Source organism: Dermochelys coriacea, chromosome 13, assembly GCF_009764565.3.
Source record: "Dermochelys coriacea isolate rDerCor1 chromosome 13, rDerCor1.pri.v4, whole genome shotgun sequence".
Lineage (NCBI taxonomy): Eukaryota > Metazoa > Chordata > Testudines > Dermochelyidae > Dermochelys > Dermochelys coriacea.
The window spans coordinates 32,307,854-32,332,566 of record NC_050080.1 but is presented as its reverse complement, the minus strand read 5'-3'; the positions used below and the strand labels follow the sequence as shown (position 1 = coordinate 32,332,566).

General features: G+C 45.5%; 1 protein-coding gene across 4 annotated transcripts in view; it reads right to left on the bottom strand.

Annotated features, from left to right (window-relative positions):
• MMP24 (matrix metallopeptidase 24) overlaps positions 1-24,713 on the bottom strand; it is a 157,427-nt gene that overhangs the window by 27,682 nt on the left and 105,032 nt on the right. For all 4 annotated transcript variants that reach the window (XM_038369512.2, XM_043495644.1, XM_043495643.1 and 1 more), the window contains 2 exons: positions 7,246-7,460; positions 1,256-1,394 (listed from right to left, as the gene is read on the bottom strand). In XM_038369512.2, coding sequence (XP_038225440.1) covers positions 1,256-1,394; positions 7,246-7,460 — 354 coding nt within the window. The remainder of the gene's footprint in view (positions 1-1,255; positions 1,395-7,245; positions 7,461-24,713) is intronic.

Below are 24,713 nucleotides of genomic sequence, written 5' to 3'. Positions count from 1 at the left end.
CAGCACACTAAAGGGGTCACTCCTAAGGGACTGGCTATGGGCTGAGGCATAGACCAGACCCTGTGAAGCCATGATACCCTCAAAGGTAGTTAGGCACCTCTCTCTGGTCAGGATTCTCAGCCATCAGGCACTTAAGCCAGGTCAGCCATTTAGGTAGCCTGTGTCCTAGCAGCTGTGAGAGAGAGACAACTCCACCCCCTTATAGCAAATAACTAGAGCACACTCTCAGAATGAGGGAGTCCCAGGTCCAAACTGCTGCTCTGCCTGATTTGAACCTCGGGCTCCCACATTTAAGGCAAGGTGCTATAACCCTTAGCCTAGAGTGTCTTGTGTGGGGATCTCTCAAGCAGTCCTGTTGAAGCTGCTCCACTTTGTATAACTTATGAAATATTCACTGGGCAAGTGTGACTGAATCCATAGCCTTGAGCACAGAGCACTCACCTACATTTGGAAGGGTCACATGACAGTGGGTTCAAGTCCCTGTGCCAATAAGTCTTTATACAAAGTGCAACGGCTTCAACAAGAGATTGAGAGAAGTCCCCCAATGGACCCAATAGCCTGGTGCTTAGGACATTCATGTAAGAGCCGTGGGTTCAAATCCCTGTTCCAATTCAGGGAGAGTGGGGATACAAACCCAGGTCTCCCACCTCCCATGGGGAAGCTGTAGCCACTGAGCTTTTGGGGACACTGAACACCTCTCCTCTCCACTAACTCAAACATCTGCCTACTAGATCAGGCTCTGTACAAAAGGCAGCTAGGAGAATGCCTATTTTGAGAATCCCACCAGGGCTTAGGCATGAGTTAGCGCACCAAGCAACTCAGGAGCATCAGGACTTAGGCAATTTTGCATATTCCCACTAGCAGAGACTTAGGCACCTCTGAGGATTTAGACACCGACAGGGTTAGGCAGCAGCTGAGCAGGGTTTTGAGGATCTGATGCCTACAGCAGCAGTTAGGCACCCAAGTGCCTTTATGGATCTAGCCCACAATGCTTGTGAAAATCCTACTAGATACCTAGCTGCATCTTTAAGTGTCCAAATACCTTTAAACATCTGGCTCTGAGCAATTAGAAGTGAGAGTTTCTGAGGAGTTCAGTTACCTTTCTTTGTGGATTTGCACAAATGGTTCCAACATGAGATACAGTTCCAACCAATACAACGCTAGAACAGACAAGCAAAAATCCCATTTGTCAAAGCTTGCAGCAGGAAGAGTGATTAGAACAGTGATGCAAAATTGTATTGTAAACATACTCTACCTTTAAAGAAAACGAATTTCCCATCAGATCTCTCATAGGCAGCATCAATCTTTGCAGGGAGGCCTTTCCAGAACTGTTCAATCTGCATGGGATACCCCTCCTGAACTCGGTTGTTGCGCAGACGCCAAAACCAGCGATCCTAGGAAGAGAAAAAGGGTGTCTGAACTTTTATAACCTGCATTCAACCACTAATTAGAGCACGAAATGCCCCCAGATGCCATAATGAAAAACATGAGCTCTGTGTAGTTGCACTGATCTTGAGCAATGAGTGCACTCCAACCAGTTTTGGCTAAGTTTATAGGAGGATGCTTTCTCTTAGCACTATAACAGGTTAGGAACTGGTACTAATCATTACTATCCTTTAATGAGTGTTCTTGTGTTCGTGCGTGTGTGTGTGTGTGGGTGGGTCCACTTGGCAGAAGATAAGATACCAGTACATGCAGGGCCTCTTTTGCATATTTTTCCAGAATTTACAATTAACAATCATACAGTTTATCAAGATCATCAGTGCTGAAGGGGGTCATTTAGTCCACTGTCCTGCACCATGGCTGGGGTTACTTTATGACGTGTTACTACAGGTCGTTACAAATTTCTTGTAGGGAATGTGTTCTCTTAATTTGGGGGGTTCATTTACAAAGCTTCTGTATGAAGAAAGGTTAAAAGAATATTAATATATTTAAGTAGTTAGTTTAAAAATTAAATCAGTGCTGAAATTCTGTATCCAGATCTGATGTCTTTACAATGGATGCTGAGAAACTGCAGAGAGTTTAGCAGAGAGCCACAAAAAAGAGTTGAGCAGTGGGCAACCCACCTTACAGTGAGAACTCAATTGATTTAATTTGTTAAAGAAAAGGTTAAGAGATGATTTGATCAGAGTTTAAAAGGAGAAGATTTCTGTTAATATAGGGCTCATTAATCTATCAGATTAGATTTATTATTAATTATCCTCATAATGATCACATCTGGCCTTAACAATGTATGAATCTGAACCTATGAAGATCATTGCCAATGTGTAGGTCACTGAGTAAAGTAGAAAGTGTTTCATCCATCACTGAAATGTCTGGACTTTACCAGCAGGAATCACTTACTGTTGAAAAGTTCATTGAATTACCAGACTGTAATGCTTCAAAAACAAAAGATGGTTTTGTACACAGCTGGCTGTCCTTGTTAAAGAGGTGGGTATTGTAGTGCTTTTAGGTTGGGTTCTAGTTTATTCAAAGAAGGGATTCAATCTGTTATTTAGTTTATGAGTGGAATTTAATCAACAATGAGAACTCTATGGATAATTCCCACCCTGCCCCATCTCACCTTTGCTTGAATCTGTTTTGCTAAAAAATGTCTGGTTAATCATTCGCCCTGTACATATAAATGAAACTCTTTGCCAGATAGTGATGAATGTAAGTTTGACAAAATGAGATTACAATTAAATGAAGTTATTAACCATAGGACAAAACTATCTTTCCTATTGTACCTTCAATTTCCCCTTGTTCAAAAGGCCACCATGTCCCATAACTGACAATGGGAATGAACCTACACTATGGGCCTGCAGCTACACCTGTCTTCAGTAGAGATGACCACTATGTCAGGGAGGAGATGTGTGTATGTGAGGTATCCCCAGGGAAGCAGACTGCTTTCTCCAATTGTTTCCAATAGGACTGAAGCAACAGATGGCCCTGAGGGAATATGGTCAGCGGGGTGGGATCAATGAAGGGACTTAGGAGTTGCAACACTGAGCATTACAGTGCCAAATTTTAGGAACCTAGAAAATCACAGGAACAACACTGTGATCCACAAAAGTGAGTTTGGCACCTAGGCTCCGTGGGTGAGATAGGCACCTTGAGCTGTGATCCACAAAAGCCAGCATGCTAGGCAGAGCAGTGGCTTAAACTAACCAATGGAAGATGCTGACCACAGGGATGTGTGCTAAGCTCCTCCCCTCTCTTGGAGATAGGTGCTTCAGTCCAGGCTGCAGGGAGACACCTAGCTCTGCTATTGATTCACAGCCAGGAAGTCTCTCCTGGCTCAGGCTACATAGGCACCTAAGCTGCTTTGTGTGGGAATGCTTGGCACCTGCCTTGTGCCAGAGGAGGCGCCAGTGCTGTTGGTGCCCCCTTAAAAGTGGTTAGTGCTCCGACCTAGGACGTGGGAGATCCAGGTTCAATTCCCCCCTCCCTCTGCCTTATGGTGGGAAAGGATTTGAAACCACCACTTAGGCGAGTGCTCTCATCACCGAGTTATGGGATGTGCTGATGGTGGGGCTCCCTCAGTCTCTCCTGTTGAAGCTGTTCCACTGGATAAAAAATGAAGGTGTGATTAGGACAGGGGGCCTGGACTCAGAGTATCCTACCTGCCAGGTGGGTGCCCTAATCACTGGACTACAGGGTCTCTCTCTCTCCTCTCTCCCCCCAAAGGCTGCTCCCTGTGGATAAATACTTAGTTATTGGGCCAGAGGGAGAGACCATGAGTCATGGATTCCACCCACCTCACTCAAACCTTGTCATTTCAAAGTGGGACTGCCCCTAGTTAAGATGGCTGCCATTCCCCATTCTTTCTGTTGGAACTCAGGGAAGATGGCTGCCTTTTCACTGAACCCATTGTACCTCTCAAAGCTGCCAACACGTGGTACTACTGGCACAAGGAATCAGAAGGTGGGACAAGTGTCCTGTGGCAGGCTGCAACTCCTACCAGCCACACATGCCTACTGAGCCCCTTTTAAAACAAACAACACAGCATCACGCTAGAGTGGGTCTTCTCCTTCGAAGAGTCCAGCCTCTTCCCAGGGGTCTGGCAGCAAAGCCCAAACTAACAACAAGTCTTGTAGTAAAGTTCCAATGAACAACGTGTCCTCTCCCCAGGTACTTCCTCCCCAGCTGTCCATGCTGGGCTCCTGACTCTCCTCAGACAAGCTCATCAACAGATAGGTAGAGTTCACCTTGCCTCTATGAGAGACTGGTCACCACTCCCACTCCTCTAAGTTCCTTGCTCTGTGGGAATGAGGCAGTTTGGCTCCAGGATTCATTCTGGCTGAGACACCCTGGGCTCAGTACCTGAGCCCTATACAGAATTGGCAGCCTGTATTCTTCTTAAACCACCAACTGCTACTCCAGAGCCACTTCCTTTTCTCTAACTACTGGAACAAGCCTAACATGGATTATCTTGGCCGCTGAGACTTCCATCTGCAGCCTTTAGGTATATCTGCACTATAGTCAGAGGTGTGAGGGCAGAATGTGGAGACATATCCCAGCTGGATTTGAGTGAGCAAGTCTGAATAACAATAGCAGTGAAGCTGCAGCAGCATGAGCTCTACACGCCTGCTAGGGACCCTGAGTTATGTTCTCAGGTGGCTAGGCCATGCTGTGGTGGCTTCACTGCTCTTGTTGTTCCAGCTAGCTAGCTCAAAGCTAGGTTGGGTGTGTCTACAGGATCTGGAGTCACACCTCCAACTGCAGTGTTCACATCCCAGAGGCCAATATAACCTGCTACTTTGATGGCGATAGAGACCACCTGGGAAAGAATTCTCTGTAGTAACTCACAGTGCTCCCCATCTAGTGTCCCATCACCGGTCATTGGAGATATCTGCTGCTTGCAGTTGCAGATCGGCGACATGCCGTTGTAGGCAGTCCCATCATCCCCCTCCCCCCCAACCCATAAACTTATCAAGCTCAGTCTTGAAGCCAGTTATATTTTTTGCCCCCACTTCTCCCCTTGCAATGCTGTTCCAGAACTTCACTCTTCTGATGGTTAGAAACCATGGTCTAATTTCAAGCCTAAACTTGTTGATGGCCAGTTTATATCCATTTGTTCTAGTGTCCACATTGGTGCTTAACTTAAATAACTCCTCCCCCCCGGTATTTATTCCTTTGATGTATTTATATATCTCCCTCAGCCTTCTTTTGGTTAGGCTGAACTAGCCGAGCTGAGTCTCATCTCATTAGGTAGGTTTTCCATTCCTCGGATCATCCTAGTAGCTCTTCTCTGCATCTGTTCCAGTTTGAATTCATCTTTCTTAAACATGGGAGAGCAGAATTGCACCCGCTATTCCAGAGGAGAGCTCACCAGTGCCTTGTATAACAGTACTAACACCTCCCAGCCTCTACTGGGAACAGCTCGCCTGACACATCCTGGGACTGCATTACCCTTTTTTTCACAGCTGCTTCACATTGGTGGCTCACAGTCATCCTCTGATCAGCCAATATACCCAGCCCTTTCTCTTCCTCTGTCATGTCCCACTGATACATCCCCAGTGTATAGCAAAAATTCTTGTTGTTAGTCCCTAAATGCCTTATCTTGCTCTTTGCACTATTAAATTTCATCCCATTTCTATTACTCCAGTTTTCAAGGTCCTCCAAATCTTCTTGTATGATATTCTGATCCTCCTCCATAATGGCAATACCCCCCAACTTTATGTCATCCGCAAATTTTATTAGCGCACTCTCACTGTTTGTGCCACGGTTAGTACTAAAAATGTTAAATAAGATTGGTTCCAAGACTGATCCCTGAGGAACTCCATTAGTGACTTCCCTTGAGCCTGACAGTTCACCTTTCAGCATGACCCGTTGTAGACTCCCCTTCAACCAGTTCCTTATCCACCTTTCAATTCTCATATTAATCCCATCTTCTCCAATTTAACTAATAATAACTAATAATTAATGGATGTATAATACTTGTAAATTCTCAGAAAATTCATTCTGTTCTCCCAGATGACTTGTCATATTTTTCATATAAAACAAAAAGGCTGAATCCCTTCTTTAAGTATAAAAAGGAACTCAACTTTAACAATGGCACTGAGACTGGCACCTCAATAACAAATATTTGAGCTTTAGGATCTAACCTAACTCTAAAAGCTAGATCCACAAAGGAGATTACGTTACTAGTTGCCACTTTAAGCATCTATATCCAAAATTTAGATTCCCAAAACCACTGCGTAACCCTGAATTCCTGCTGGTAAAGTCCCCATGGTGCCTACATTTGCAGCAGTGGGCATGCATTTCCCCACTTCAATACTGACACTGTTGAGCTTCTTGGTGCCTGACTCACATCTAGGCCCCATCAGGATCCTCAAATTAGGCATTCTCCCCCATGTCTCCCCTGCCGGGTCTGATCTGGTCACTGTTCTCAGAATATGCTTATGCCCACAGAGACCAGTAGGTTATATACCCACTCTTGACAGAAAATTGCAGTTTTTGTAGAGAGGCCCCTTCCCTGCTTTATTGGTCCCTCCAGCCTTCTCTGAGCAGCGCTAGGTAATATGCTCAGGGAGGCAATGTGGTCTAGTCAATACAGTACTGGACTGGGACTCAGGAGATCTGTGTTGTATTCCTGGTTCTGCCACTGGTCTGCTGGGTGATCTTGGGCAAGTCATGGAGCTTCTCTATGCCTCAGTTTCCCCATGTATAAAACGGGTATAACGAAACTGACCTCCTTTCTAAAGTACTTTCAGTTCTACTTATGAAAAGAGAGCTAAGTAGTAGTAAAGTAAGATGTCATCAAAATGCTGATGTATTCTAGATACAGATTTGTTAATATAGCTTTATGATTACATCTGCTATGTAGGAAGAATCCCATTGAACAATGAGTTAGTGCAAGAAGGGTGCTTCTCAACTGTAGGTTGCATGGTTGTTTAGAAGAGTCTCCTAGCTGATATTTTTGCTTTAAAAACATTAAACAGAACCTGGTTTATTTTTTGTCAAAAATGCAGGTAATTTTGAAGGAAAAACAAGATTATGAACATCACAAAGAACACTTTTTTCGTTTATGCCCTCTTCTTAGGCACCATGTCAAGTGTTAGTAAAATATTTTCGGATCTGCTAAAACTTTCCTTTCAAAATTCTCATGCTCATTCATTCTGTCAGTTAAACATAATAGAGCTGTTTTCAGTAGAGCAAAGTGGTACCATAAAATGGCTGATAATGTGTAATTATTTACACATATTATTCTTTTCCAGGATATAATGCTTAAAGAAAATGTCATTGCTAAAACAGATTTAGTACCTTGAAAACAAACATTTCTCCTCTAAACAGAGCCACAGTGTTAAAGTTGCCATCACAGATGTTGGGTTTCATGCCTGGAGTTGATGGCCTATCAACTAAAGGTGGTCTGGGGGGTCTTGGCTGTCGTTCATGTTTCCTTTCCGAAGGAGAATGAATCCTGCGCACAGGAAGAGTCGGTAAAGGTCTGGTGGGCTCCAGTGGCTCAGCAGGTGGACCTAAAAAAGAAAAGAAAACTGATTAGAAAGGTGAACAGCTGGAATGTCTGTCTTTAGTCCTAGGACACTTGAAAGCCAACACATTGATCAAATATTCCTGCCCCGGGAATCACCAGCAATCTCTCCCTCATTCCTTAGGACAGGTCTATGCTAGAAGCGCTGCATCGGCACAGCTGCGCTGCTGTAGCGTGTCTGGTGAAGAGGCTCTATGCCAACGGGAGAGCGCTATCCCGGAGGCAGAATTACTCCACCTCCGCAAGAGGTGGAAGCTATGTCAGTGGGAGAGTGTCTCCTGCTGACATAGCCGCTGGTCCGGACAGTGCTTAGGTTGCTGTAACTTGTGTCACTTGAGGGCGTGTGTGGGGGGGTGTCTTTTTCAATTTAAGTCCTTACACATTGCACAGACATAAGCAGCAGTTGCCAGACACAGGAGAGCTGGGGGAGGGGACTGTAGGGACCTAACTTGAACTGTAGGACTGGTGCTTCCAGGATGAGTAACAGGAGAAAAGTCAGAGCTATTCTGAAACAATAAGAATTTAACATGAGTTAATGTATTGAAGTGTCTGTTCACAGATGCAAGGAGTATGGGAGATAAGCAAGACCGAATCTGAAGTAACAACACCAACTGCAACTCCTGCTCGTTTCCAGTCTGAGCACTTCTGTGATCTGACCGAATGACGGCAGAAACATTACATGCTGTAAAGATACACAATAAGCTCATTGCTGTGTGGAGACCTATACCCTCAACTGTACAAGACAATAAACAGCTGTCTGAGCCCGTTATATAGAAATGTTGTTAAAAACGAGAGGAAAAACTGCTACCAGCTGGATGAAGGGAAAAGGACTGTGATAAAGGATCTGCCATGCTCCTGGCAAGGTCTCCAGTTGGCATGACAACAAGCTAAAAGCTCCTAGACATTGGGGGGGGATGGATTCTATAAATGCTTATAGTTGGAAACTCCCAAATGTGTTTTGCCTGGTTAATTTTAATAGGCTGAGGCTGCCACCCCCCAGCTAGACAGTGCTTATGCAGGGGTCACTTAAAGAGCCAGTGGAGTGGGCAGACTGGGAGTGAACTTCATCATCATGGTTGCTGCTGCCCCTAGCAGACTGTCTTCTGGGAGGGACCCCAGCATCTACCGTGACGCCAATGGGTCTGTATTGCCCTGATCTGGAAAGACGTCCTGACCAGGCCAGAGAGGGAATCAGATGGCATCACCCCCTCCACAGATTAACTCCTGAACAACACCTGGGGCATGTGCCTGAGGTTCCTGCTCTCATCCCCTCCCTTGTGTATCATTTCCCCCGCTCACCTTATTTCTCCTGGGTACTGAGATTATCTTTTGGACAGCTATCTAATAAGCAATAGGCTTAGGCACCAAGCTGACCCCACCTTTTGCAATACTCCTGTAAGCATAGAACCAGAAAAGCAGCTAAAAGCAATGCTTTAAACACCCTGATGCTGGTGAATGTTTGTCAGATCTTGGAGTGGCTAATAAAACCAAGTGCTAGGCCTGCAATTTCCCAGCAGAAAGGCTAGAAGTGAAGGACAGCACCAGAGGCAGAAGTTGCATTCATCTTTTCTGTATTTTTCTGTCCCATTTTGTGTGATTTTTGTCTTGTTTTGTTTTAAAGAAAAGAACTAGATTCATGATCAAATGATGAATACGGGGGTTACAGGGTGCTCCCCCGAGGTATAAAGTGTCACATTCAGGCCTGATGGGAGTTGCTGTCACAAAACAGGGAATTCTTTGACAGTTGGCATTGGATTCTTAGTGCTCACCAATAAAACCTCTCTGCAAACCCACAGCCCTAACTCACTCCCAGCACCCACCCCTACTCCCTTGCTGCTGACAGCTCTGAGGGGAGTCCCATGACCTTGCAGGCCTTCTCCACTAGAGGTCTGTTTTCTCCTTCAATTCTGCCGTTTCTGTGGCCAACCAACAATACAATACTTCCACATTTTTTTTCGTGGGGAGAGTTACTTCCGAGGGGATCAGATAAATGGAAAGAGAAGGGAGGTGAGGGGGATGGGGCAGAAGAGTGTAAGAAGGGAAGCTGTGGAGTGAATCTGAGGTGAAGAGACTGAGGAGAGATGCGGAGGATTGGAGCAAACAACTTATCAGCACAGGGCAGAGTCAGAACTTTCTACAGTTTTGATGGAATGTCCAAAGGTGAAAAAGGTCCCTGCTTTGGCTGCTTCTGTTCCTACTGTCTGGAGTCTCTGGCTAGCTCCTCTTTGCAGTGTTGCTCCAAAGCCACATAGGGTCTGTCTACACTGCAATTAGACACCCGCAGCTCGCCGGTGCCAGCTGACTTAGGCTAAGGGGCTGTTTAATTGCGATTCAGGCTCGGTCTGCAGTACAAGCTCTGCAAGCCTCTCACCTCGCAGGGACCTAGAGTCTGGGCTTCAGCCCAAGCCCCAGTGTCTACACTGCAATTAAACAGCCCCTTAGCCTGAGCCCTGCGAGTCCAAGTCAGCTGGCATACGCCAGCTGCGGGTGTCTAATTGCAGTGTAGACATACCCATCGTTGTGGGGAAGAGAAGCACTATGCGGATATGCTAAAGCATGTCTTCCAGAAAGGCATCTGGTCTGGATTTGAAGACATCAAGAAATGGAGAATCCACCACTTCATTGGCAGTTTTTTCCAATGGACAATCACCTTCACTGTTAAAAATGTGTGCCTTGTTTCTAAGTTCATTTTGTGTGGCTTCATCTTCCAGCCACAGGTTCTTTTTATATTGTTATCCTCTAGATTAAAGAGAACTTTAGTACTGAGTATTATCTCCCCATGAACATACTTAGATTCTATAATCAAATAAACTTATTTTTCTTTTTGATAAGCTAAACAAATTGAGCTCTTTAAAACTCTCTCACTGTGAAGCATTTTCTCCAGCCCTTGAATCATTTTTGTGACTCTTTTCTTCACAAGAAGCTCATGTTGAGTTGTTTGTCCACTGTGGCCCCTAAACCCTTTTCAGAGTCACTGCTTTCCAGGACACAGTCCCCACATCTGGAAGATATGGCCTGCATTCATTGTTCCTAGATGTGTAACTTTGCACTTGGCTGTATTAAAACATTTTGTTTGAAGTGGTCCAGTTTACAAAGAGAACCCAATTATTCTGAATGACTGCCCTGTCCTTATTATTATTTATGTCTCTGCCAATCTTTGTTTCATCTGTAAATTTTATTAGCAGTGATTTTATATTTACTTCAAAACATTGATGAAAATATTGAATTTCATTGTTCCTAGAAGTGGTCCCTGAGGAAGCCCACTGGAAACACTCCCATTCAATGATGATTCCTCATTGACTGTTACTTTTCTGAGATTTGTCAATTAGCCAGTTCATAATCCATTTAGCATGTACTTTATTAATATTGTATAGAGCTAATTTTTAATCAGAGTGTTGTGTGATACAAAGTCAAATGCTTTACAAAAGTCTAAATATATTACATCTATGCAGTTATTGTAATCTTCTCAAAGAATGAAATCATATGTTTAACAAGACCTATTTTCCATAAAGCCATGTTAACTGTAATTAATTATATTCCCATCCATTGAATTATTTATCAATTGAATCTTATATCAATTTTTTTCATTTTTTTTGCTTGGGACTGATGTCAGGCTAATTGGCCTAGTTACTCTGGTCATCTCATTTGCCTATTTTGAATATTGGAACTGTGACAGAATGTACCCCTGTATTCACACACTACACACTATTGTAACAATCATTTGAAAACTCATAATTTGCCGATCAGTATCATCCTAATAAAATATGTGTAGCAATATTGTTTGTGAAGTTATAAGATTCCACTAAATGGTGTTATTAACACATGTTCCAAACAGAGGTTGGCAAATAGGTCTGTCTCAAAGAGAGGAATGTGTGCTCTGCTTAATTTGCATTTAAGCAGTAAATGGAACCATCAAGAGGAAAAAAAACAAAGAATGCTCAAACCAGTGAGAAAAAAAGCAGCAGGGAACATTCTTCCACATAGACAGTTTGTCTCCTGGTACCCAACTGGAAATGTTTTTCAAGAGGGGTACAGAAACTATAAAAAGGAGAGACAAACACCCCAGGACAACCCCCCCCCACTCCCCCGGCCCATCGATTCATGGCACATGAAGTGACAAAGGAAGCATTCATTAGACTCTGGGAGAAGTGGTCCTGACCTAAGAAAAAATGGTTACATATCCTTGGTAACTGTTCTTCAAGATGTTTTGCTCATGTCCATTCCATTCTAGGTGTGCGCATGCCCACGTGCATGACCGTTGGAGATGTTTGCCTTAGCAGTATCCATAGGGCCGTCTGTGGTGCCCCATGGATTGTCGTGCTCATGCCACGGTATATCAGGGGCTACCAGCCCTGCGCCCTCTCAGTTCCTTCTTGCCGACAACTCTGACAAAGGGGCAGGAGGGCGAGTAATGGAATGGACATGAGCAATACATCTCAAAGAACAACAGTTACCAAAGATATATAACCGTTTTTTCTCAGTTATGAAAGGTAGGTAACTGTTTTTTCTTCTTCGAGTGCTTGCTCATGTCAATTCCATTCTAGGTGACTCAAACAGGATCAATGGAGGTGGGCTCGGAGTTCACCGTCATGCAGTTTGTAGCACAGGTCTGTCGAAGCCAGTGTCATCCCAAGCTTGCCGGGTCAGCGCATAGTGTGAAGCAAATTTGTGGACAGATGACCAGGTCACAGCCTGACAGATCTCTTGGATAGACACCTGTGCAAGGAAGGCTGCCGAAAACGCCTGTGCCCTAGTCAAGTGAGCCGCTACTATTGGCGGCAGGAACACCTTTGCTAGCTCATAGCAGTAGCGGATACAGGCCGTGATCAATGAAGATATTCTTTGGACAGAGATAGGGCAACCTTTCATCCTCTCTGCGATTGCCATGAACAACTGCTTTGACTTACAGAATGGCTTCATTCTGTCTATGTAGAAGGCCGAAGCCTGTCGGACATCCAGGGTACGCAAACTGCGTTCATCATCCATTGAGTGTGGCTTGGGACAAAGGATCAGCAAATATATGTCTTGACCAGTATGGAACTGGGAGACGACCTTGGTTAGAAAGGCCGGGTGCGGATGCAGCTGAATCTTGTCCTTATAGAAGACCCTGTAAGGTGGTTCAGACGTTAGAGCTCTGATTTTGGACACTCGACAGGGCCGAAGTTATGGCGACAAGGAAGGAGACCATCCAGGAGAGAAGCAGGAGGGAGCAGGAAACTAGGGGGGGACCCATGAGCCGTGACAGCACAAGATTCAGGTCCCAAGTGGGTACCGGATCCCGGATATGCAGGTAAAGGCGCTCCATGCCCTTCAGAAACCATGCCATAATAGGGTGGGTGAAGACTGACTTGCCTTGAAATGGAGTATGGAACACCAAAACGGCCGTCAGGTGCAACTTGACTGAAGAGCGACAAGCTCTGGAGCTTAAGGTGCACCAAATAGTCCAGGATGTCCTGCAATGGGGCCTCTCCATATGGCTGCGATGATCAGAGGCCCAACACATAATTTGCTTCCACTTTGCCACATAGGTAGTTCAGGTGGAAGGCTTCCTGCTGCCCAGCAGAACTTGCTAGACACCAGGGAAACATTGTTGTTCCTCTCCACTCAGCCACGCAGCAGCCAAGCTACCAAGTGCAGCGCCGCCTGGTTCGGGTGCAGCAGATTGCCGTGGTTCTGGGACAGCAGATCCAGCCGAAGAAGCAGCTGCAGCTGAACCAGTGTTGACGAGGCCACGATGACCTTGGCCTTGTTTTGCTTCACCTTCAGGAATATCCTATGGATCAAGGGCACCGGTGGGAAAGGCGTACATCAGCACTCCCGACCATGAATTCAGGAAGGCGTCCAACAGGGATCCCTTGTCCCTGCCCTGCAGAGTGCAGAACACATGGAACTTCCTGTTCTGCCTGGATGCGAACAGGTCCACCCAGGGATTCCCCCTCTCGCGGAAGATCAGTCTGACTACCTCTGGATGGAGTGACCATTCGTGGCGAGATGAGAAGGTCCTGCTGAGGTGATCCGCCAAAATGTTCTTGGTCCCTGGCAGGTGGGCGGCCACCAGGTGAATGGAGTTCCTCACGCAAAAGTCCCAGAGGCTGAGTGTTTCTCAGCAAAGGGCCAAAGACCTGGCCCCCCCGTCTGTCGATGTAATACATCGCAGCGGTATTGTCCATCAGGACCTGCACCACTTTGCCCCTCAGGTGGGGCAAGAAAGCCTGACAGGCCAGTCGAACTGCCCTGAGCTCCCTTACATTGATATGGAGGGCCAGGTAGGGTTGTAGCCAACAACCCTGGGTGTTGAGCTCACCCCGGTGGGCTCCCCAGCCCAGATCAGAAGCATCCGAGACCAGGGAGAGCAATGGGGTCGGGGACACAAAGGGAACTCCTTGGAGCACAGACTTGGGATCCAGCCACCAGTCCAACGACAGTGGGACATGGCTCGGCACTGTGACTACTTGGTCTAGGGGTGCCTGCTGGGAATGTAAACTGAGGCCAGCCACATTTGCAGAAGCCTCATATGAAGACGGGTATGACTGACAACATACGTGCACACAGCCATGCAGCCCAACAGTCACAGACAAGTGTGGGCCGTGGTGAGTGGATGGGCTTTTATGTGGGAGACTAAGCCCGCCATGGCCTGAAAACGCGCTTCGGGAAGGAAGGCCCTGGCCTGCATGGAGTCTAGGTCCGCTCCGATACACTCTGTGCATTGGACTGGTGTTAATGTGGACTTTTCTGCGTTTATCAACAGGCCCAGGTGGAATGCACCAGATCAAGGCTCCTTTGTACCTGTTCCGGAGACCTGCCCTTGATGAGCCAGTTGTTGAGATACAGAAAGATCTGGACTCCTTGACATCTGAGGTAAGCTGCCATGCATTTCATGAACACCCTGGGGGCCAAGGACAGGGCAAAAAGTAGCGCCGTGAACTAAAAGTGTTGCCCAACTACTATGAAGCACAGGAACCGTCTGTGTCCTGGGAATACAGAGACATGGAAGTAAGCATCCTTTAAATCGACAGCGGCGTACCAGTCCCCTGGATCCAGAGAAGGGATGATGGAGGCCAGGGAGACCATGTGGTATTTCAACTTCTTGAGAAACACGTTGACGCCGTGCAGGTCCAGAATAGGTCTGAGGCCCCCTTTCGCCTTCGGGATTAGGAAGTAGCAGGAATAGAATCCTCTTCCTTCCATAGCCTGAGGAACCTCCTCTTCAGCTCCCAAGTCCAGGAGTTTCCCAACCTCCTGAATTAGAAGATGGTCGTGAGAAGGGTCCCTGAAGAAGGATGGGGAAGGGGTGGGTGGGTGGAAGGGGTGACCAAGAATTGCAGGGTATAGCCCCGAGCGCCTATGTCCAGGACCCAGCGGTCCAATGTAACCCTGGACCAGGCCGAACAATAAAGGGAGAGGCAGTTGAGGAAAGGGCGGGAAGGATCCAGGCAGATGGCTGGTGTGTCGCTCCCAGGCGCACCCTCAAAATGAGTGCTTCTGGTCCCCTTGGTGCTTTGCCGGGCCAGGCTGTGCAGGGGAGCAGGACGACGATGGGCATTGGTGACTAAATCCGGTGTCCTGTTTCCTTGTAGGCCCTTGACGGGGCTGCCACTGTCGCAGGCGGAGGAGGCCGGAATGGCTGCATCGATGTCTGGAGGAGTGTGCATCCCCAGAGAGCGGAGAGTCGCCCGTGTGTCCTTAAGGCCATGCAGCCGCATGTCTGTCTGGTCGGAGAAAAGATCAACACCATCAAATGGGAGGTACTGGATAAAGACCCGCATCTCCTGGGACAGGTCTGCGGCCTGGAGTCAGAAACTGCACCTCATATCCACTGCTGAGGCAACCACCAAGGCAGCTGAATCAACCGCATCCCAGGCCATTTGGAGGGAGCACTGAATCGACGTGGTGCCTTCCTCCACCAGAGCTGCAAACTCCTGGGCCACCTACCGGGGCATGGACTCTTTGAACTTGAGGAAGGAATCCCACAAGTTAAAATTATAGCGGCCCAAGAGGGCCTGGTGGTTCGCCACCCAAAACTGGAGGCTGGGTGTAGAATAAATCTTGTGACCAAACAAGTCCAACCTCTTAGCATCTTTATTTTTAGGAGCGGAACTGGCAGGACCCTGCTTATCCCTCTCGTTGGCCACAGACATGACCAACGATCACGGCAGCAGGTGTGTGTACAAGTACTCAAACCCTTTCGCAGGGACGAAGTACTTTTTCTTCACTCTCTTGGACGTGGGCGGAATAGAGGACGGGGTTTGCCAGAAGGACTTGGCAATGTTCAGGGCCCCCTCATGCACCGGGGTGGCTGCCGAGAGCACAATGAACAATGTGTCCATCTGCTCCTTCATCTCTTCTGCCTTGAGGGCCATGTTTAAAGCCACCCTATGGAGCAGTGCCTTGAAATCATCCGGTGGGCTATCTCTGGAGGGGCCTGCCACCACCTTGTCCGGGGAGGAGGAGGATGATTGGACCATGGGGGAGGCCCACCAGTGTCTTCCCCCAATGGGGAGGGTGGCTTTCGTGTGGGCACCGGTTCCTCACCTGCCACGGTCACCGGAGTGTCCTGCACTGAATTCAGTGCCGACGATGCTATGGGTGCTGACTACGGCCTGTCTGATGGCAACCAAGGGCTGTTGGGAGTGGGGAAATGGCATGACAGGAACCCCCCAGGCATTGCTAGAAGGCCATAGGGTCAGCCATTGGCAGATGCACCCTCCAGAGTCCAGTCCTGTTGCTGCCTGGACAAGGGGCTGAACTGCGCCTCCGATGCAGAGAAGTTGTCATCCTCCAGTGACCACGGCAGGACCGTCGAGGCCTGGGTCTGGCAGCTAACCGTCGACGCTGATGACCGGTGCCCAGAGTGTTTCGACTGGTGCTGGGAGTAGGGAGAGCGTTGTCGTGTCAGGGAGCGGCCTCGAGGCCTCAGCTTCGGCGATCAATGATGTGATGAAGACTGGTGCCGGGGAGATCCTCTACACTTGGGAGATCTTCGGTGCAAAGAAGGGGACCGGGAACATGGTACCAATGCCTGGTAACAATGGGCCAGAGACCTGGGCCACGGAAATCAAGAGCATGGCAACCTAGGGCTCTGTCTTGGCTCCAGAGACCGGTGGCACTCACTCGTCTTGTGCGAGGCCTTACTGGCGGCCTTGCTCTTGAGGGGAGCCTTTGCCAGTTCCATTGCTGAAAGTGGTTCTGGCTGTGGTGGGAGCTCTCTTGGCTGTGCAGGCAAGAAGAGCTGAGCGGGCATCGACTGCACCATCGGCTTGGACCCTGTACTGCTCCCCAGAGTTGATGGTGGGTCTTTTCAAGGGAAGGAACTCCCCAGACTGGAGCCCTTGTGCAGGTCCAGAGTGGGTACAAGGCCCAAACAGGGTCCTTTGCCCAGAGCGCCTTTATTGGACTTGCCTCGTTCCATCTTCTTCTGCTTCTTTTTCGGCACTGGGGACAGGGAACGGTGCTGGGTGGAGCCCGGTGACCGGGGTGTGCTACGCACCGATGCCAAAGCACTGGGTTCCATTTCAGGCCGAGCTGGTTCCAAGGCTGAGCACAGGGCTGCCTGCATCAGGAGGGCCCTGAGTCATACATCACATTGCATTCTCTCTGTGTCCAAGGACGAAAGTTCTTACAGATGCAACAACACTCCTTCACGTGGGACTCCCTGAGGCACTGCAGCCAACAATTGTGAAGGACACTAACAGGCATAGGCCTGTTACACATGGAGCAGGGCTTAAAACCGGAGAATGGGGCATGCCCCACCTGCGGCAAAATCCCTGCTGGGACCCTAACTAACTGAACACTATATGTGAAAGAAAGCATAGAATCAAATGAAGTAAAAATCTTAAATGAACCAAACTGTACCATAGAATCACTATGGACAGTAATTCCATGCTCAAATAATAATATAGTAGTAGGGATATGTTACTGACAACCTGACCAGGATGGAGATAGTGACTGTGAAATGCTCAGGGAGATTAGAGAGGCTATTAAAATAAAAAACTCAATAGTAATAGGGGATTTCAATTATCCCCATATTGACGGGGTACACGTCACCTCAGGACGGGATGCAGAGATAAAGTTTCTTGACACCATATATGACTACTTCTTGGAGAAGCTAGTTCTGGAACCCACAAGGGGAGAGGCAATTCTTGATTTAGTCCTAAGTGGAGCACAGGATCTGGTCCAAGAGTTGAATACAGATGGAGCACTTGGTAATAAATTAAATATAATTAAATTTAACATTTCTGTGGCGAGGAAAACACCACAGCAGCCCAACACTGTAGGATTTAATTTCAGAAAGGGGGATTACACAAAAATGAGGAAGTTAGTTAAACAGAAATTAAAAGGTACAGTGCAAAAAATGAAAAGGAGTACCCGTGGCACCTTAGAGACTAACAAATTTATTAGAGCATAAGCTTTCGTGAGCTACAGCTCACTTCATCGGATGCATTTGGTGGAAAAAGCAGAGGAGAGATTTATACACACACACACACACACACACACACAGAGAACATGAAACAATGGGTTTATCATACACACTGTAAGGAGAGGTTTCAGAGTAGCAGCCGTGTTAGTCTGTATTCGCAAAAAGAAAAGGAGTACTTGTGGCACCTTAGAGACTAACAAATTTATTAGAGCATAAGCTTTCGTGAGCTACAGCTCACTTCATCGGATGCATCCGATGAAGTGAGCTGTAGCTCACGAAAGCTTATGCTCTAATAAATTTGTTAGTCTCTAAGGTGCCACAAGTACTCCTTTTCTTTTTACTGTAAGGAGAGTGATCACTTAAGATAAGCCATCACCAGCGGGGGGGGGGGGGGGAGGAGGAAAACCTTTCATGGTGACAAGCAAGGTAGGCTAATTCCAGCAGTTAACAAGAATATCAGAGGAACAGTGGGGGGTGGGGTGGGAGGGAGAAATACCTTGGGGAAATAGTTTTACTTTGTGTAATGACTCACCCATTCCCAGTCTCTATTCAAGCCTAAGTTAATTGTATCCAGTTTGCAAATTAATTCCAATTCAGCAGTCTCTCGTTGGAGTCTATTTTTGAAGCATTTTTGTTGAAGTATAGCCACTCTTAGGTCTGTGATCTCACGAAAGCTTATGCTCTAATAAATTTGTTAGTAAAAGGTGATGGCTTATCTTAAGTGATCACTCTCCTTACAGTGTGTATGATAAACCCATTGTTTCATGTTCTGTGTGTGTGTGTGTGTGTGTGTGTGTGTGTGTGTGTGTGTGTGTGTGTGTGTATAAATCTCTCCTCTGCTTTTTCCACCAAATGCATCCGATGAAGTGAGCTGTAGCTCATGAAAGCTTATGCTCTAATAAATTTGTTAGTAAAGATCACAGACCTAAGAGTGGCTATACTTCAACAAAAAAGCTTCAAAAACAGACTCCAACGAGAGACTGCTGAATTGGAATTAATTTGCAAACTGGATACAATTAACTTAGGCTTGAATAGAGACTGGGAATGGATGAGTCATTACACAAAGTAAAACTATTTCCCCATGGTATTTCTCCCTCCCACCCCACCCCCCACTGTTCCTCTGATATTCTTGTTAACTGCTGGAATTAGCCTACCTTGCTTGTCACCATGAAAGGTTTTCCTCCTCTCCCCCCCCCTGCTGCTGGTGATGGCTTATCTTAAGTGATCACTCTCCTTACAGTGTGTATGATAAACCCATTGTTTCATGTTCTCTGTGTGTGTGTGTGTGTATATAAATCTCTCCTCTGCTTTTTCCACCAAATGCATCCGATGAAGTGAGCTGTAGCTCACGAAAGCTTATGCTCTAATAAATTTGTTAGTCTCTAAGGTGCCACGGGTACTCCTTTTCTTTTTGCGAATACAGACTAACACGGCTGCTACTCTGAAACCAGTGCAAAAAATGAAATCCCTGCAAGCTACATGGAAACTTTTTAACGATACCATAATAGAGGCTCAACTTAAATGTATAACCCAAATTAAAAACATAGTAAGAAAACCAAAAAAGTGCCATCGTGGCTAAACAACAAAGTAAATGAAACAGTGTGAGGCAAAAAGGCATCCTTTAAAAAGTGGAAGTTAAATCCTAGTGAGGAGAACAGAAAGGAGCATAACTCCTGCAAGTGAAGTGTAAAAATATAATTACAAAGGCCAAAAAAGAATTAGAAGAACAGCTAGCCAAAGACTCAAAAAGTAACTGTGAAAAACATTTTTAAGTATATCAGAAGCAGGAAGCCTGCTAAACAACCAGTGGGGCCACTGGATGATTGAGATGCTAAAGGAGCACTCAAGGACGATAAGGCCATTGTGGAGAAACTAAATAAATTCTTTGCATCGGTCTTCATGGTTCAGGATGTGAGGGAGATTCCCAAACCTGAGCCATTATTTTTAGGTGACAAATCTGAGGTACTGTCCCAGATTGAGGTGTCATTAGAGGAGGTTTTGGAACAAACTGATAAATTAAACAGTAAGAAGTCACCAGGACCAGATAGTATTCACCCAAGAGTTCTGAAGGAACTCAAATGTGAAACTGCAGAGCTACGAACTATGGTTTAAATCAGCTTCTGTACCAAATGACTGGATAGCCAATGTGATGCCAATTTTTAAAAAGGGCTCCAGAGTTGATCCAGGCAATTATAGGCTGGTTAGCCTAACTTCAGTACCAGGCAAACTGGTTGAAATGATAGTAAAAAACAAAATTGTCAGGCACATAGATGAACATAATTTGTTGGGGAAGAGTGAACATGGCTTTTGTAAAGGGAAAGTATGCCTCAACAATCTACTAGAATTTTTTGAGGGGGTCAACAAACATGTGTACAAGGGAATCCAGTGGATATAGTGTACTTAGATTTTCAGAAAGCCTTTGACAAGGTCCCTCACCAAAAGCTCTTAAGTAAAGTACACTGTCATGGGATAAGAGGGAAGGTCCTCTCATGGATCGGTAACTGGTTAAAAGATAGGAAACAAAAAGCAGGAATGAATGGTCAGTTTTCAGAATGGAGAGAGATAAATAGTGGTGTCCGCCAGGGGTCTGCACTGGGACCAGTCCTATTCAACATATTCATAAATTATCTGGAAAAGGGGATAAACAGTGAGGTAGCAGATGATAAAAAATTTCTCAATATAGTTAAGTCCAAAGAAGACTGCGAAGAGCTACAAAGGGATCTCATAAAACTGGGTGACTGGGCAAAAAAATGGCAGATGAAATTCAATGTTGATAAATGCAAAGTAATACACATTGGAAAACATATAAAATAATGGGGTCTAAATTAGCTGTTATCTTGGATCTTGGAGCCCTTGTGGATAGTTCTCTGAAAACATCCACTCAATCTGCAGCGACAGTCAAAAAAACGAAAAAAATGTTGGGAATCATTAAGAAAGGGATAGATAAGAAGACAGAAGTTATCATATTAAAAATGAACTTCGGTAAGCCAGAGATCTCCGCAGCAAATTCTTTTAAGACTCTTGGGGGAAGTTATCTGGGCCTTCTAATTTAAAAATGCATATGCCTACTAGATGCTGTTTAGTATCCTCCTCAGTTATTAATGGACTGGTAAGTACATCATCTCATATGATACAAGTACATAATCCTCTTTTCCAAATACAGAACAGAAATTTTTATTGATCACAACTGGTTTTTCTGCATCATTAACAATTTTACCATCTCCATCTAGTACTGGGCATATACCATTCCTAGGATTTTTGTTCCTAATAAACTTTGAAAACTCCTTCTTATTGTCCTTAGCTGTGCCAGCCTTGGATTTTTCCTTGACATCCTTAGTTCCCTATACATTTTCTGAACTTCATAACTTTGAATTCATATCAGTTAATGTTTATTTCCCCTTGTTCCATTTATGTCATGTCGTTTTTTTATTTCTCATTGCTGCCTTCATTTTGTCATCAAATCAGGATGGGCTTTTAGCCAAAGTTGTTCTTGTTCTGGTCAGGAAGGTGAAGAAAACCGTGCTACATTCCACATGAGATAATCCTTAGGGCAGAAGAGCACTCATACAACACACAACCCCTGGGTCCTTTCTTAGAGAACATTACTACTCACATGCAGCTCTCTTTTGCTCTATAGTCAGGGGTATCAAAAGCAACTGAAAGATCTAAAGAAGCTTCTTAGATTTTGGCCAAAAAAATCCCTACCACCTCTTAGCAACAGACCATAAGACCAGGACTGTCTTTGTACCATAGCCTGGTCTAAATCCAGAGTGAAAGGGGCCCATGCAATCTTGGGATCCTCAGTACTGCCAGAATCGCTTCCCTGTAACTGTCCCCAAGAAGGAAGGCTGGAGGCAGGCTGAAGATTGACCAGTTTGAGTTTGGCACGCTGAGCTTTGGGTATGATTCCCAGCTCCAGGAGGTATGCTTGTGGTGGGTCTCATTGAGCTAATGCTAAAAATAGAATGTGGTCATAGCAGTGCACGCAGTAGGAGGGGGGAGCTGTCCTGAGTTCGTGCCCACCTGAGAAACTAGATATGTACTCGGGACAGCTGGCTCCTACTGCCACTTGCGGTGCCAGGGCTGTCCTCTATTTTCAGTATACTATTGAAATGACAGCATGTTTCTTCAAGTGGAGAATGAGCCCCTCAGCTCCGAAGCGTAGACAGACCACTTATCAGCAACAGCATCAGAGATAATGGCTTTGTGACCAAAATGCTTATTTAAGAGATTCTGCCACCATAACCTCTATTACAGGCACTGACTATACCAATTGTGAACCAGTGCCCGACAGAGCCAACCAGGAGGTATCAAAGCCAAACCACAGATTGTAGCTCTAAGTTCACCAAGCACTTTCAGAATGTCAATGAGCAAAACTGGCTGAATCTGAACGAGAGAAAAACATTGCATTTGTTTGCATGACATGGATCTGCTACCACAGAAGTAGCTTATCTGGTCTGAACCTAATCAGTGAAGTAGATAGAAAAGTCCTCACAGCAAGACATGCTAAACCCTGTGTATGCGATTAGGCAGCCTGGATTGAGACTTCCTGTGTGGTGAAGAAGAAAACTTTCTTCATCTCCATCACAACCGTGGCATAAAACTTCAAAAAGTCTGTGTGTCATGACTGATCACCTTGAGAGTGACTTCCATCACTGGCACTTTAGCCTCCTCCCTTCATGCTTCATGTGTTGCTGACCATCTGAATATCAAGGTGACCTGTGAAGATAACACAGAGAGAGGAGGCATTTAGGAGCCACTGTGTCGATAGTTGGGGACAAAATTAATCATAGTGTCCTACCAGGTTATCGACAGAGTGGTCCACTATCTATACAATATTTTCCCTCAAAGAGCTCAGAAAAATCTCTGGATCCATTAATCTCTAGCAGTGGACCAATACTGTAGGTCTTCTACCCAATCAGGGGCAAAGGTGATCCTCGGCCTCATATCAGAGAAGGTAAGAACATAAGAATGGCCAGACTGAGTCAGACCAATGGTCCATCTAGCCCAGTATCCTGTCTTCCAACAGTGGCCAGTGTCAGCTGCTTCATTCAGAGGGAATGAACAGAACAGGCAATCAAGTGATCCGTCTCATCATCCACTCCCAGCTTCTGGCCAACAGAGGCTAGGGACACTCAGAGTATGTTGTTCCATCCCTGTCCATCTTAGCTAATAGCCATTAATAGAACTTTCCTCCATGAACTTATTTAATCCTTTTTTTAACCCAGTTATACTTTTGACCTTCACAACACCCCCTGGCAATGAATTCCACAGGTTGGCTCTGCATTGTGTGAAGAAGTACTTCCTTTTGTTTGTTTTAAACCTGCTATTAATTTCATTGGGTGACCCTTGGTTCTTGTGTTACGAGAAGGAGTAAATAACACGTCCTTATTCACTTTCTCCGCACCAGTCAAGACTTTACAGACCTCTGTCATAGCCCCTCCTGGTTGTCTCTTTTCCAAGATGAACAGTCCCAGTCTCTTTAATCTCTCCTCATATGGAAGCTGTTCCATACGTCTTAAAATTTTTTTTCGCCCTTCTCTGTATTTCTCCCAATCCCAATATATCTTTTCTTAGATTAATTCTTTTTGATAATTAGATCTGCTCGCAGTATTCAAAACGTGGGCGTACCATGGATTTACATATATTTCCATAATATAGAGGCATTATGGCATTTTCTGTCTTATTATCTATCCCTTTCCTAATGGTTCCTAACATTCTATTCACGTTTCTGACAGCCGCTGCCCATTGAGTGGATGTTGTCAGAGAACTATCCACAACGACTCCAAGACCCCTTTGTTCAGTGGTAAAAACTAATTTAGATCCCATCATTGTGTATATGTATAGTTGGGATTATGCCTTCCAATGTGCATTACTTTGCATTTATCAACACCGTATTTCATCTGCCATTTTGTTACCCAGTCACCCAGTTTTATGAGATCCCTTTGTAACCCTTCACAGTCTGTTTTGAACTTAACTATCTTGAGTAATTTTGTATCATCTGAAAATTTTGCCACCCTACTGTTTACCCCCATTTTCCAGATCATTTATGAATATGTTGAATAGGACTGGTTCCAGTGCAGACCCCTGGGGGACACCACTATTTATCTCTCTCCATTCTGAAAACTGACCATTTATTCCTACCCTTTGTTTCCTATCTTTTACCAGCTACTGATCCATGACTGCTTACTTTGCTTAAGAGCTTGTCAAAGGCTTTCTGAAAATCTAAGTACACTACATCCATTGGAAAAAGAAAAGGAGTACTTGAGGCACCTTAGACACTAACAAATTTATTAGCGCATAAGCTTTCGTGAATTACAGCTCACTTCATCAGATGCATACAGTGGAAAATATAGTGGGGAGATTTTATATACACAGAGAACATGAAACAATGGGTGTTACCATACAGACTGTAACAAGAGTGATCAGGAAAGGTGAGCTATGCTGATAATAGCTCTAATAAATTTGTTAGTCTCTAAAGTGCCTCAAGTACTCCTTTTCTTTTTATGGATGTAAACTAACACGGCTACTACTCTGAAACCGTACATCCATTGGATCACTCTAGTCCATATGTTTGTTGACCCCCACAAAGAATTCTAATAGATTGGTGAGGCATGACTTAACTTTACAAAAGCGATGTTGACTCTTCCGCAGCAAATCCTGTTCATCTATATGTCTGATCATTCTGTTCTTTACTATAGTTTCAACCAATTTCCCTGGTACTGAAGTTAGACTGTAATTGCTGGGATCATCTCTGGAGCCTTTTAAAAAAATTGACATCACTATCCTCCAGTGATCTGGTACAAAAACTGATTTAAATGT